The 15,646-nt window shown below is 36.4% G+C and overlaps 1 protein-coding gene across 1 annotated transcript; it reads right to left on the bottom strand.

Annotated features, from left to right (window-relative positions):
- Nucleotides 1-4,086: 4,086 nt before the first annotated feature.
- Nucleotides 4,087-8,306, bottom strand: LOC130955209 (cystathionine gamma-synthase 1, chloroplastic-like). Its single transcript, XM_057882029.1, has 11 exons — nucleotides 7,631-8,306; nucleotides 7,388-7,491; nucleotides 7,088-7,161; nucleotides 6,673-6,841; nucleotides 6,351-6,410; nucleotides 6,052-6,255; nucleotides 5,786-5,872; nucleotides 5,549-5,656; nucleotides 5,155-5,250; nucleotides 4,923-5,041; nucleotides 4,087-4,740 (listed from the first exon to the last, which is right to left on the bottom strand). The coding sequence occupies exons 1-11, from the start codon at nucleotides 8,142-8,144 to the stop codon at nucleotides 4,617-4,619; spliced, it is 1,659 nt and encodes a 552-aa protein (XP_057738012.1). The 5' UTR covers nucleotides 8,145-8,306; the 3' UTR covers nucleotides 4,087-4,616.
- Between the last annotated feature and the right edge of the window lie 7,340 nt (nucleotides 8,307-15,646).

Here is a 15,646-nt window from a genome sequence, read left to right as displayed (position 1 = left end):
GTTTGCTTCGATCCCTCTCTGTGTTAGCATGAACCCTAGAAATTTTCCAACCTCTACCGCGAAGGTACACTTTGCGGGATTTAGTCTCATTCCATGCAACCTTATGGTGTCGAAGACTTGCGAGAGGTCTGTCAAGAGATCAGCTTCTTCCTTAGTTTTCACTAGCATGTCGTCTACGTAAACTTCCATTAAGCTCCCGAGGTGGGGGGCGAACACCTTGTTCATCAGCCTTTGGTATGTGGCCCCTGCATTTTTTAGTCCAAATGGCATGACCACGTAGCAGAAATTTGCTCGGGGAGTGATGAACAATGTCTTCTCTCTGTCTGGCTCATGCATAGGGATTTGGTTATATCCCGAGTAAGCATCCATGAACGACAAGTATTGATACCCCGAGCTAGAGTCTACTAGAGTATCAATACTTGGAAGCGGATAAGGGACCTTGGGACATGCCTTATTTAAGTCGGTGTAATCGACACACATTCTCCATTTGCCATTTCGCTTCTTGACTAGCACTACATTTGCTAGCCATGTTAGATATTTGACTTCTCTAATGAAGCCGGCTTCTAGGAGTGCATGTACTTGCTCTTCCACCGCTAGAGCTCGTTCAGGGCCAAGCTTGCGCCTTTTCTGTTGGACAGGTCGGGATCCTGGATACACCGAGAGCTTGTGGGACTTTAGCTCGGGGTCTATCCCGGGCATGTCGGAGGCTTTCTAGGCGAAGAGGTCGGAGTTGTCTCTTAGGAGTTTAGTCAACCCTTGCTTCTGGGTTACCCCTAGGTTGGCGCCTATGTTGGTATTTTTTCCCTTCTCTTTGCCGACCTGTATTTCCTCAGTTTTCCCCCTGGCTGTGGTCGCAACTCTTCTTTGGCCCTTGCTCCACCGAGTTCTATGGTGTTGACTTCCTTGCCTTTTTCCCTTAGGTTCAGGCTTTCATTGTAGCACTTTCTTGCCAATTTCTGGTCCCCACGCACCGTTGCTATCCCCGCTGATATCGGGAACTTCATGCAGAGATGCGGGGTAGATAGCACTGCTCCTAATCGGTTTAGGATAGCTCTTCCGATTAGGGCATTATATGCTGACCCCACGTCGATGACTATGAAGTCTATGTTCAAAGTTTTGGATTTTTCTCCTTTTCCAAAAGTAGTGTGGAGGGGCAGAAAACCTAGTGGTTTTATCGGCGTATCGCCTATCCCATACAAAGTGTCGGGGTAGGCTCTCAGCTCCCTTTCATCAAGCCCTAGTTTATCAAACGCAGGCTTGAAAAGGATGTCTGCTGAACTCCCTTGATCCACCAGAGTTCTGTGGAGATGGGCGTTGGCTAGGATCATGGTTATTACCACCGGATTATCGTGTCCGGAGATTATTCCTTGCCCATCTTCCTTTGTGAATGAGATGGTAGGAAGGTCGGGCGATTCCGTTCCGACCTGGTAGATTCGCTTGAGGTGTCTTTTGCGAGAGGACTTGGTGAGCCCTCCTCCCGCGAATCCGTCTGAGATCATATGTATATGTCTCTCTGGAGTCTGTGGTGGTGGGTCTCTTCTGTCCGCATCATCTCGCTTTCTCTTTCCATGATTGTCCGACCTCTCCATGAGATATCTATCAAGTCGGCCTTCTCTGGCCAGCTTTTCTATCACATTCTTGAGGTCGTAACAGTCGTTTGTTGAGTGACCATATATCTTATGGACCTCGCAGTAGTCACTGCGGCTCCCCCCTTTTTTATTCTTGATGGGTCTGGGAGGCGGCAGTCTTTCAGTATTACAAATTTCTCTGTATACGTCCACTATGGAAACTTTTAGAGGAGTATAAGAGTGATATTTCCTGGGTCTGTCGAGACCGAGGTCTTCTTTCTTCTTTAGCTCCCTCTCCCTGTCTTTTATCAAGGGGAGGTGTCCAGGTCGCCAGCTTGACTCTCTCAGTCTGGCATTTTCCTCCATGTTGATGTACTTCTCAGCTCTTTCTTGTACATCACTCAAGGAGGTGGGGTGCCTTTTTGATATGGACTGTGAGAAGGGTCCTTCTCTGAGCCCATTTACCAGCCCCATAATGACTGCCTCGGTGGGTAGGTCTTGAATCTCTAAGCATGCTTTGTTGAATCTTTCCATATAATCTCGTAGAGGTTCTCCGACCTCCTGTTTGATCCCCAGGAGGCTCGGTGCATACTTTACTTTGTCTTTCTGAATGGAGAACCGCGTTAGGAATTTTCTCGAGAGGTCTTCAAAGCTGGTGACCGACCTTGGAGGGAGGCTATCGAACCACTTCATTGCTGCTTTCGATAAGGTGGTCGGGAAAGCTTTGCAGCGTGTTGCATCAGAAGCATCAGCCAGATACATCCGACTTTTAAAGTTGCTTAAATGATGCTTTGGATCTATGGTTCCATCATAGAGGTCCATGTCAGGGCTTTTAAAGTTTCTTGGAACTTTTGCCCTCATTATGTCCTCACTAAAGGGGTCCTCCCCTCCTGGGGGTGACTCTTCTCGGTCGCCGTGAGAGTTTCGACTTTTGAGGGAGGATTCTAACTTTAAGAGTTTTTCTTCTAACTCTTTTTGTCGTTCCATCTCCTCTCTTAAGTGCTTTTCTATTTTTCTTTGTCGCTCCCGCTCCTGTTCCAGTTGTTCCAAGCGACCTTGGTGGCCATGGAATAGCCCCATTAGTTCGGTTGCATGGGGTGGCCCATCCTTTTCCGATTCACGCCCCTCGGAGGAGTTCATCTTCGGATTTTTAAATTCGGAGGTACCTTCCCTATGTTGGTCATTGGTTTCCTGGTGAAGGGTTAGGTCTGCGTCATTGTTTCCGGTATCTAGATTCTCTTGTTCAGAATCTGATGCCACATGACCATCTTCCTGTGACATGTCTGCCATTACTGGTTGATCTCTCGGTTCTCCGGCAACGGCGCCAATGTTACGTTGGGTAACCGGAGATTAATGGGTTGGACAAGTTTAGCTGGCCCAATCGTCTGAACGATGAAACGTCCAAGTGAGTTCGCGATCCGAAGCCCCCGTCCGACTTGTGTAAGGAGGAATGGGGGGTGGTACCTGTAAGGACACTCCGATGCCTAAGTCAGCAAGGGTGCAAACAGGCTTAGAGAGTATTGGGACTTAGAGATACCTGAGGGGTGTCAGAGTATTTATAGTGGTGAACCAATAACCACCGCTGAAGTAGTTCCATCTTTTAAGGTGGATAACCGTCCCTTTATCTTAGGGAGGTTGAGATATGGCTCCTGGAAGTGGGTAGAGAGATTTTAGGGACAGTTACTCATTTGAATGAGTGGTTATCCGCCAGCTAGTCTTCATCCCCGACTTCTTTAGGGTTAGTCGTGATAGGAACCGACTTCATATGGAGGAGGTCGGTACAAGGCGAAGCTCAACCTTTTTGGATTGGGCCTTTTGTTGGGACCTGGACCTTATCGTTGGATCAGGGTATGAATAATAGTATATTGTTTATTTTTTAATAAAAAATCATCCTATTACAGGTTCATTTGACAATGATCTTTTTCTTCAATTAGCATGATTTTTTTATTGAGAAGTACCACAAAATTATTAAAATTTATTATTTTTAGTTATCAGTTAGTCATTAATATTTAAATAAAATAAAATATATTATTAAATTATTAAACTAAAAAAATTAAATTAATAATTAAATGATAACTAAAAATAAATTCTAATGACTTCCTAATATTTTTTTATCTTACTCGCTAATATTTTTTTATCTTACTCGTTGATTGCTGAAAATTATTTTCTTCAATTATTTGAAAAATAATATATATAACTAGGCCTATTTTTAAGAAAGACATCCGTAAACAAGGGCTAACAAATTTTCAGTTCGGCTGTGTACATAAAAAATGGCTTCGCTAAAAGCTTAAAAACACACCTTTACAGACCAAGCTTTCGGAGCATATGGACAGTGGAGACAATGTATGAGTTTAAATACTTGCCAACTACTTACCCGGTCCGAAGCTCACGGTGAGCTCCTAGTCTTCATGTACATTGAAAGCAAGCTACCAAAATCTTGACCATTCACACTATTTATATTATATCTCAATGAGTAGAAATGAATGAAATATCATACTCTATCACGTACATTGACATATGAGAACCGCTTCCAAAACTATTATTATAAACATAAAATTGAACAGATAACATAACCTCCATTCCCTCAAGATATTATCACCGCTAGTGACCGAACCTCTACTACTTTTTCTTTCCCCTCTCCAAAGTCCAAACTCTTCTTTTATAAGGATAAAATAACTTTTTAAATTTTTAGCATACAAAATTATTTTAATTTCAATTTAGTTATAATATATATCTATAGATTTGATTCCCAAGTCAAATCATTTCAACTCCAATCATTCCATACATGCCCATAGAGATTTGATTTATAACCTCCGTCCAAAGAATTTATTCTTAATAATGAGGAAACACATGAGGTTTAAGCAACTCACTACAACACCCACTCAAATTAGATGGTAATAATATACCCTACATAGGAAAAAAACACAAGGCAAACAGAACATTCAGTGATCAAAATCAATTGACTCGCCATACTAATGATAACAAAAAGGAACAGAGAAGAAAAGAGACACTCCAAAATGGGTAGGTGAAGATGGTATGACCAGGTCTCTATATGGCTTCCAGAGCCTGCAGGATATCATCCTTCAAATCTTCAAAGTCTTCGACTCCAAAGCTGAACCGAACCAAGTTGTCATGAATCCCATACTTAGCCCTTTCAGATTGAGGAAGATCCCTGTTTGCAAGATACATTATACGGACCAAAATCCAAACATAAATCATAATTGAGGCAATAAATCAAATAGTAGGACCACTAAAGATGCTTGCACCAAAGTGGTCACATCCATGTAGGACCCAACCCCCCATTATGGGTAGTAGTTTTATATCATGCTCATGACAAGGAATTAGAGCAAATACCAGTAAGACATGATAGCAGGTTGATCCACAATGCTCTCACAGCCACCGAAGGATGGAGCTATATATGGAATTTTCAGCGAATCAACAAACTTTATGGTGGTCATTAGGTCCCCATCAATCTGCATAATTTTCACAAAACCATCCGAAATGAGCAAATAATGATGTCAAAAACAGTGTATTAAAGACAAAAGTGATTGCTAGTAGTAACCACATACTGGAATTAAAAACCCACCTCAAAACTGACAACACCACCAAATCCAGTCATCTGCCTTTTAGCAAGCTCGTGTTCGGGATGACTTGGCAAGCCTGGATAGTAGACACACTTCACCTGCCCATTGTGTGGTGAGAGATTAGAATTTAAAGCCAGTTCACACAAGATCACAGGCTCGGTACTTTTATCATTTATCCATCATACTACAAACATGTACAACATACAGAAAATGTCATCATGAACAACATACAGAAAACATAAATGTAACTTTGATGGATAGGGAAAACAAAAGTTTGATAGTATAGTTCGACCATGGATGTGCTAAAAATCTCGAGCACAGACTAATTTAGAAAATCTAAATACTTGTTCGCCAAAAGCAGATTATAAATACAAGCAAGTCGCAGGTAGCAAGTACCTTGGGATGTGCCTCTAAAATTTTGGCCATCCTCAACCCTGTTGAATTCTGTTGCTGTACACGAAGATGCAGCGTTTTCATGCCTCTAATGATTAGGTATGCAGCATTCTGTACATTGAAAACATGTTGCATTAAGATTACAACACAATCTAGTAATATAACCTTCCACACAGACAAAATTGCATAACATAAACCAGCAGAGTTAAGAAAGAGGTTTGTAGTAGTAGAATGACTCACCGGATTAAGAGTACCACCCAAAACATGATGCAAATTACGAATTTGTGAAACCAACTTATCTGGACCACTTATGCAACCACCAAGGACCTAAATCAACACACCAAGATATTCCTTTAATGCTCCACTATGAATAAATAAACTATGGATTGTATAATCTGCAACTTCCTTTAAGTGTTTTTTGTAAGAAAAAGGAAGGAAGAATGGAGAGAAAAGGTGGTGGGAGGGAAGGGGCTTCAAACAATGTTTTAAATATAAGGCTGATTTACATCATTATGTCCAGCAATGTACTTAGTTGCAGAGTGCACCACAAGATCAGCTCCAAGGGCAAGGGCCTTCTGGTTCAACGGTGTGGCAAATGTACCATCAATGCAGACCAGAGCATCTTTTTTGTGGCAGAGCTCTGAAACCAACTTAATATCAACACATCTGAGGAATGGATTTGTAGGAGACTCGGTGAAGAACAATGAAACCTACACATTCATATAATACCTTCTAAACTCAATACTGCCTATTAATCACAAAGAAATCTCTTAAATGGAAGCAAAATACTCTCTTCACCACTCACATTGTGCTGTTCCAATGCAGATTCCAAGGCACCAACATCAGCAGGATCAATTATGGTAGCCTGCTCAATCAGAAACCAATGATAGTTTCATTCTCAATTCATATTTCAAAGTCAGAACTCTATGCATTTCCCCTCAAAGAAAAAGTTCGGGAAAAGAATATAGTGTGAATTATGAAGGCAGCATAGAACTTTGCATAAAGGGAAGTGAAACACTAATTTCCCCCTCAAGTTGTTCAACAAATCTTTAGCAATTTTCAATAACAAGAAACCATTCCCAATACAAACAGAATCCATAAAACAACCAAATAAACCAATCACTTACAGAAATTCCCATCTTTGGAAGGATGGTTTCAATGAAAATCCTAGTCTTCCTGTAGCAATCTGTGGTGGTCACCAGATGTCCACCAGCCGGCACCAGTGCCATCAGCAGGACTGTGCTGGCACACATGCCTGATGCCATGATCAAAGTTGATTCAGCACCTTCCAGTGCACTGGTTGAAAGAAGGCATCAAGAAACCCCATTAGATCCTCGTCACAATTAAAAAACCAGATGATAGGAATAGAGTGAAATTCTTATACTACTTGAGCAACAGAAACCTCTTGTTCTGTGACATCTATTATGTTAAGCACCAGCCCTTGCTCTAACAAAATTCTACGGTATAGTTGATGTGTTTCACATTCAATGTTAACAAATTTACGAAAACAAGAATCTCTGTCAACACAAATCAAATACAAACCTTATCTTCTCCTCCAAAACCACAGTAGTTGGGTTTCCATAGCGTCCATATTCAAAACTAACTTGGCGTTTTTCCTAAAAGACAAGATGAAATGACCACCAATCATATATATAGAAATATAACATAAATTGATTCAATCACGAAATATACAACTCTACAGACATACATATAAGATTATAAGGTATGAATAACAAAATCTGAAAATCCACACGATAATTTTGCATCATTTACAAACTTCCCACGTTCATAGATCAGATAAAACCAAACTTTATTTAATGCTTCAAAAGAAAGATTTAGTACCTTGAAATCAATGAGATCAGCGGTTTTCTTAAAGAAGTATGCAGAAGTGTTCACTACAGGGGTCGTAATAGCATCAGTCACAATGCCCCGACCTAACCTTTCAGCTGGAAAACAAAAAAATAATAAATGAAACACCTTTTGGTAATTAACTAAAATAACAACATTAATTAAGAATATCAAATCATTAATTAATTCATTAATCTTGGATTCTTGGGGGGAAAAAAGAAAAGAAGGATAAGGTACCCGCATGAATGGTTTTGCTTGCATCTGTTAACGAAGAATAAGAAAAAGTGTCAACGGAACCCTTAAACTGTACAGTCCCGTTTCCATCCTCCTCCTCCTCGGCGGCGGCAACGACGACAACGTCCTCGTCGCCGGCGACCTCGGCGGGGGAGAGGGAGATCGGGGTGGCGGAGGCAGCGGCATCAACGACGGAGGCCGCCGGTGACGCCGGAGCTCCGGCGGTGGAGGAGGAGGAGGGAGAGTTGTTGGACCACGACGCAGCGACAATCTGAGCGACGCCGATGTTGCTGCAGTTGCGGCGGGCCTTGGTGCTGAGCTGGCGCTGGAAATTTGGCGGGAAACGGAAGATGAGTGAAGGGGAAAGGGAGAGGGAGAGAGACCGAAACGATGCCGTTTCGAGGCGGCATCGTGAGCGAAGGTTCTCGAACCTCGGCGGAGGAGCAGAGAAATCGGGATCCGAACGGCATTCAAACGAGGCAGAAGAGAAAACCTTGCTGCAACTCGAAACGGCCATTTTCGATGTCGTTTAGGGTTTCTTCTCTTTTCTTTTTTCTTTTTTTTCCCTCTTCCCCTCTCTTCTTCTCTTCTCAGTTCACTATTGGGTGTGAGAATTTGAGGGGAGGAACGAAATTTAAAAATGAACGAATGAATTATGAATGAATGGGTTATGGCCTTATGGGTTTTGTTTGGTGGGGTTGCAAAATGGATTTTTGCTTTTATTACTATCACACACGCAACTGACGCAAGTGGGGGTTTTCTATTTTTGTTAAAAAATTAGTTTTGTTTGCTTCTGCGAGTTTTAAACGCTGCTTTTTCTGTCGTTTCGATGTTAACTGTTTGTTTTTTTTTTTTTTCGTTACTTTGTGTGGTTTAACAGGGGGCGCCCGCGGCGGAGGTGACAGCTATTTCCACTAGTACAATTTTGACCACGCGGGTTTAAAAAGAAATTTTGACAATGATCAATTTGCAAATTTACCTGCCAGTTTTTATCCAATATTCAATAATCAATTTCGTTCATATTTTTTTTTTATTTTAGCCCATAGTAAGTATTTAATTCCATACGAGGATATTAACAAAACGGTTTTCTTATACAATTAAGTATTTTCGTCAATTAAATATAATTAAATTGTTCCCTAGCAAAATTCTTATTTATATTCTTTTTTTTACACGTATTTTTTTTATTGTCATTTTTTATTAGTACCATTGTTGCTGTCGTTAAACAAAAAATATGATAATGATGACAAGGATGATGATGAAAAAGAAAAGAAAAAGGAGAATTTTAAATTATGCATAATTTATTAAAAATAGTACTGAAATTATTTAATTATGACACAAAAAAAATTTTAATTTTTATATCGAAATTTCTTAACTATAATACAGATTTTATTAAGAGGATGAAACAAGAATAATTATGAGAAAGTAAAACAAAGGAAATTTTAAATTGTGTATAATTTTTAGAAAAATAACATCCAAATTTTTTAGCTGTGACGGAGAAAGTTTTTTAATTTTGATTTCGAAATTTTTTAACCGTGACACAAATTTTTTTAACTAACTTTTCTTATCATTGAACTAATTGAGTGGTATTAAACTCGTATTTAAGAGGTTTAGTCATTTCTGTGTTATTTGTAATAAATTGGTGTAATTTTTTGTTCCAAAATACGTTTGAATGTATTTTGTTGGTTGATGAGTTAAAATTTTGAATTTGTGATTCTTTAAAATTTTTTATGTCATTTATAAAAAATTTCAGTATCATTTTCAACAGATTTCTTATATTATTAACAAAAAAGTTATGTGTTATTTTTGTTATTGTTAATTATTTGTGTGATATTGAATTAAGAAGAAGAAGATGAAGATGATGATGATAATAATGAAAGAGAAAGAAGAGAAAAAAGAATAAGGAGAATGAATTAAACGAAAATAAAAAAAAATAATGAAAGAAGAGGAAAAGGAGAAAAAGAAAGAGGAGTAGGTGGAGGAAGAGACGGTGATGATGATATTGAAGGTGTATTGAAGGTGAAAGAAGAGGGAGACGAAGAAGAAAAGAAATGCGCATTTTTATAAATTTGACTTGATTAGACTTAATTAAAAAAATTTGAGTAATCCAACATTTTTATTAACAAAATATATTATTCAACAAACATACATTTGTTTGCTATCATAAAAAACTGAGTGTATTAAAAAATTATATATTATTCAACCGATGTTATTCATTTGTTTGTTTTTCTTGATATACATAAAAAATTATTATTTTTATTCACAATGATTAATAATGACAAAATTATTAAAAAAATTAAATTAAAATATAAATTTTGTGTGACAAAACTATTATTAAATTTTTATTGGTCATTTTAAAAAATTAACTAATATCACTAAATTATTCCCTTCTTTTATCTTTAACATCTGATACTATAATCATTTATTTTCTTCTAAACACCAAATTCTTATATCCCTCTATCACTATTATCTTAGTCACCTGCAACACCATCATACCATCACCACTACCAGCACCACTAAAAAAATTTAGCCAAACCTTAAGGGACAGCGAAAGGAAAGAGAACCATAACAACAACATCGATGGTGTCACAATTGGTAGGTAGAAAGTGAAAAAATCTAAAAGGGTCAGATTGAATTGGATTCTAAGAATTGACGAAGGTGGCGATGGCAGTAACACTGACACTAGAGATGAAGAGAAAGAGAAGTACAGCAGTAGCAACAAAGGGTGACGTCGAAAATTTTATTTTAAAAATTCTAAAAGCCGTATGAAAGATCAGAGTCCTGTGAATTAGATGGAGAATTTTAGGGTTGATGGAAACAAGAAGTTCTTCAAAGATAGGGATAATTATAATCATCAAGATGGAATTGAGCTATCTGGACCTCATATATTAATGAAAAGGATTGGAGAGGGACCAGCTTTTATAGGAATGAGAATGGGATGAAAATGGTGGGAGGACAGAGTTTGGTGAAGATGGTGTTAGAGTTTGGCTAAATGGGTTAGGATTAGGTCTAAGAAGACAAGAGAGGGAGTCACCTAGTGCCAGTGAACCAATGCCTAGCGCCAACATCAACCGGGCACCTAATGCCTAGGAGTCAAATTCTGTTATTTCTGTTACAAGAAAAGAAGAGTCAATTGGAAGCTAGTTACTTATTAATGTGTATGTGTATATATATACATACAGTAATGTCCTTCACAATAGGACACAAGGGTTAGCATATTAATACTAGAGTTTTTTTTATATGAGAAACATAGTAGCATTCTCTCCATTTCTCGCATCTTCTTCCTAATTTTCTTCTATTCATCTTTTTCAACATTCATTCTTTCATAAACTTCATATGGTATCTATATTTTAGGTTGATTCATGGCTGAAATCATTTTTGTCTCCACCATTGCATCAACCAACAAACATTTTCACTCCATACCCATTCTTGACAAACTTGACAAGAAGTCCTATCGAATATAGCAACAATTGGCCCTTCACACAATTGGGATAAATTCTCTTGAAGATTATCTGGTACAAGAAAAAATTCCTCCAAGATTTAGTACAGAAGCAGAAAAAAAAGCAGATACAGAATCTTCAACATATATATAAAGAATGGACGATTAAAGATCCTTAATTAATGACATAGTTACTCTCATCTATGGATGTTTCGTAAAAACTCAGATGCTAAGATGCAAATTTACATATCAGATTTGGCAAAAGATTCAAAAATTTTCTCACAAACCTCTAAAATTCAAATCAAACAACTAAAATCTAAACTGAAGACTATCAAAAAAGCATGATCCTCAATTACTGAATATCTTAAGCAAATTCAAGATGTGGTAGATTCTTTGGCCGCATTAAGTCATGTGCTGATAATGGAACACTTTAAATATGTATTATTTTTGTAATCTGTATTGTCAAAATTTGATTCTCTTACACTCTCAGAAGTAGAATCTCTCCTTCTTAGTCATAAGGACATGATAAAGTTATTTAAAAAAAAAACATAACATGGTTTAATCCAGTCAAATTTCATACAAGCAAATATTGAAAGAGACTTTGGTAGAGGTCTTCAAGGTAGAGGAGTTGGAAGAGGATTTAGCCGAGGTGGAAGATTTGAAAATTCTTTCGATTTCAGACCTTAAGGTCAGATTTATAGAAGGTTTGGACATACTGTAATCACATACTTCCACAAATTTAATCAATAATTTTTAACTCAGTCCAACTCATCTACAAATTTAGCTAGTTCTTCATCTATGACAGCTCCATTACCATCCAATTTTCACAATCTAAAATCATTCATGGCCACTACTTCTAATATTTCTGAAAATTCTTAATTCTTTGATATAAAGCATCACATTACATCACTCTTGGCCAATCACATTTGCTCATTGTATCAGAATTTTCTGGACCAAATCAAGTCTTGCTAAATAATAAAACAAGTACCAAAATTGTTCATATAGGTCATGAAAACTTAATTTCTCTTGATAATAGTGTTAAAAATGTCTAAATATTTAATTAGTGTTAAAAAATTTAAGAAACTTTATTCATGCTCTAAAAATGTCTAAATATTTAATTAGTGTTAAAAATTTGCTAAAGATAATCACTATTTTTTTCTATTTCATGCTAACCCTTGTTTTGCGAAATCTAATGGCACTCATTTGATTTTCCATTAAGGAGTGCCTAAGCATAGAGTCTATCAATTCCAACGTATTGATATAGCTTCCCCTCCATTATCTCATCTTGATCCTGTGAATTTTACTGATATTTCTGGTTCTAAAAACAATGTTCTTAGAATTGTTCCAAGTATTTTACACAATTCTAATTATAATCCTCATGAATAAAATTCTGCTTCCTTTAATCCAAGAGTCTATGCTATTAAATGCTCTTGTTTTATTATTTGGCATGATAGATTAGGTCATGTCTTATTTAAAATTGTAAAACAAATACTGAACTATTGTAATATTCTTTGTTCACCTACAATAAAATGAGACTTTTTTTTGCAAATTCTGATGTATGAAAAAATATATGAATTGCCTTATATAAGAAATAATTTTTAGTTTTATAAACTTCTTGATATGATCCATACTAATATATAGGGTCCTCACTAACTCTATCATTTCATGGATTCACTTACTATGTTTCTTTTATAAATGCCTTTATTAGATATACATTCATTTTTTTGCCACATTTTAAATTACAGCTAAGCAGACTTTTGTTCAATTTAAACAGCAAATTGAGAACTTTACTGGTTTTATAATCAAAGCTTTATAGTCTGATCATGGAAAGGAATATCTCTCTCATCAATTTATAGATTTTTTACTTGATGATATTATACACAGATTTTCTTGCCCATATTCATATCAACAAAATGGAAGGGCTGAACTAAAATATAGAAACATTATTGAAATGGGTTTGTCGATGTTAGTTAGAGCATCCATCCCTGTTGTACACTAGGACAATACTTTTCTTTCATCCACTTACCTTATAAATAGACTTCCCTATTCAAACATTCAACATAAATCTCATTTTATACTTTTGCATAACAAAGGTCCAAATTATTCTTTTTTTAAAGGTGTACAGCTATAGTTATTTTTCCTATTTGAAACCATACAATGACAAGAAAGTTTCTTTCAAATACGATCTTGTTGTTTTTATTGGATATGCACCTAATCACAAGGGGATATGAGTGTTTAACCAAGTTGGAAAAAATTATTATCACCAGAAATGTCTTATTTGATGAAACAATTTTTTCATATTCTGAACTATTTGGAACTATATCTCTTACACATGTTAATTCATAATTTTCTCATACGAATTTATCTATTCCTATTATTACTCCTCCTCCTTCCATTACTGATCATGCCTTTATTACTATTATTGACTATCCTTCAATTTTTTTTTACATACTACTAAGTCTATATCTACTACAACTCTAAATACTTCATCAACTACACAATCTTCTCCCTCTGTTATCACCAACATCTTCCATTGGCTCCCATCAACCTCTATTCTTATTCCAGCAATTGAGATCTAGTTATCCCTTTCACAACCCACATCAGCAACTAATAATACTAACCTTATGATTACCATATCAAAATCTAGTTCCTCTAAACTCAGAGCTTTTCACTCTTCAATCACCTATACTCCTGATCTACATTTATTCAAACCATTCATTCTTCTGATAAGAATGTCATTCAATTACCTCATTGAAAAGATGCTATGATTGTTGAACTAGAGACATTACACAAAACACAAACATGCAGCTTAGTTTATCCACCACCAAATAGCACTATTCTTAGTTCAAAGTGGGTGTATGCTATCAAGAGATCTCCATCTAGTGAGGTAAAAAAGTATAAAGCCAAGTTGGTAGCATTAGAAAATCATCAAGTGGAAGGGGTAGATTTCACTGAGGTATTCAATCCAGTGATCAAATCTTTTACGGTTTGAGTTATCTTGACTATTACAATATCTTCAAATTGGCAAAATTTTCAACAATATGATTTTAACAATGTATTTTTAAATGAAAAATTAAATGAAACCGTTTATATAACTCAACCTCCAGGATTTGTTTCTAATGACTCTTTGTAGGTTTGCAAATTACGCAAAGTAATTTATAGCATCAAATAGGCTCCTCGAGCTTGGTATGTCACTTTAACATCTACCCTCTCTCAATTTGGGTTTAATAGCACCAAGTCTGATCCCTCTTTATTTTTTCTAAAAACTACATATTATTCTATCTATATTTTAGTGTATGTTGATGACATTCTTGTTACAGGGAGTGATACTTCAACTATAAACATCTTGGTACTTTTAATTATTTCTTAGATCGAGAGGCTTTTAATTCTGGAGCTTATTGTCTTTGTCAAACAAAATACACTAAAGATCTTCTTTTTGAGCTGGTTTGCAAGAGGCAAAAACCAGTTCCTATTCCCATGATCTCCACTGAAAAATTCTCTCAATATGGTGCTGAATCTTTTCATGATCTTACTCGCTATAGATTAATTATTGGTGCCTTACAATATTATACACTCACACAGTCAGAAATTTGTTTTGTTGTCAATAAAATTAGTCAATTCATGCATAATTCCGTGATCTCCCATTGGAAGTATGTGAAACGAATACTTAGATGCCTTGCAGGTACTATAGATCAAGGAATTATTTTTCATCCTGCTACTGACTTTAGATTTTTGCTTTTGCAGATGAGGATTAGGGGTCAGACGTAGATGATAGGTATTCTATATCAACTTACTATGTGTATTTTGGAAGCAATTTGGTTGCTTGGTGACGTTAGGATTTTTTGCTAGTAAAGAATTTTGTAAAAATATAGTCGCGTTGTGAGTATAGATTCTAAACTAACAGAAAATCCCTTCGTACAAACGTTTTGGTTGTCACAAGTAACAAAACCCAATAAATTTATAAACCGAAGTATTCAAACCTCGGGTCGTCTTCTCAAGGAATTGCAGGAAAGTATGATTTATTATTGGTTATGGAAAAATAGTGTTTGGGTTTGAAAAAGGTTTTAAGCAAGAGAAATAGATTGCAAGAATTAATAAATTAATAACTAATAAAACTCTTGGCAAGGTATGAAAACTGGAAGTCCTATCCCAGTTATCCTTATCAATTGTGATGAGAATTGGATTTTTCTCCCACTAAGTTAACTTCTAACTATGAAGGTAAGTCAAGTGGATGGAATAAGTTTGGTTCCTCAGGTCCTAGTCTTTCCTTGGAAAAGGCTAGAGTTATTGGAACTCGAATTAATTCTTGAAGAATTCCAATTTTCAGTTGACAATGAGTTTGACAACTCAAGAGTTACCAATTAATCAATTAAAGCCAAGAATATAAAAAGCTAGATAAAAATCATAGATCTGAAAATACCTCAAATTATATTATTTAAGAAAATCCTAACATGAATGGTGCATAAGCCAAATAGGCAACATAAGTAATACAAGCATCAAAGTATCTAAAAGTAAAAGAGAAATACAAAGTAAAAGGAATATTGAACCTGATATGAAGATGAGATAAATCCTAATCCTAATAG

This window comes from Arachis stenosperma, chromosome 10 (assembly GCF_014773155.1).
Source record: "Arachis stenosperma cultivar V10309 chromosome 10, arast.V10309.gnm1.PFL2, whole genome shotgun sequence".
In the NCBI taxonomy this organism is placed as follows: domain Eukaryota; kingdom Viridiplantae; phylum Streptophyta; class Magnoliopsida; order Fabales; family Fabaceae; genus Arachis; species Arachis stenosperma.
Note: the sequence above shows the minus strand (reverse complement) of the source record. Positions and strands in the feature narration are given on the sequence as shown.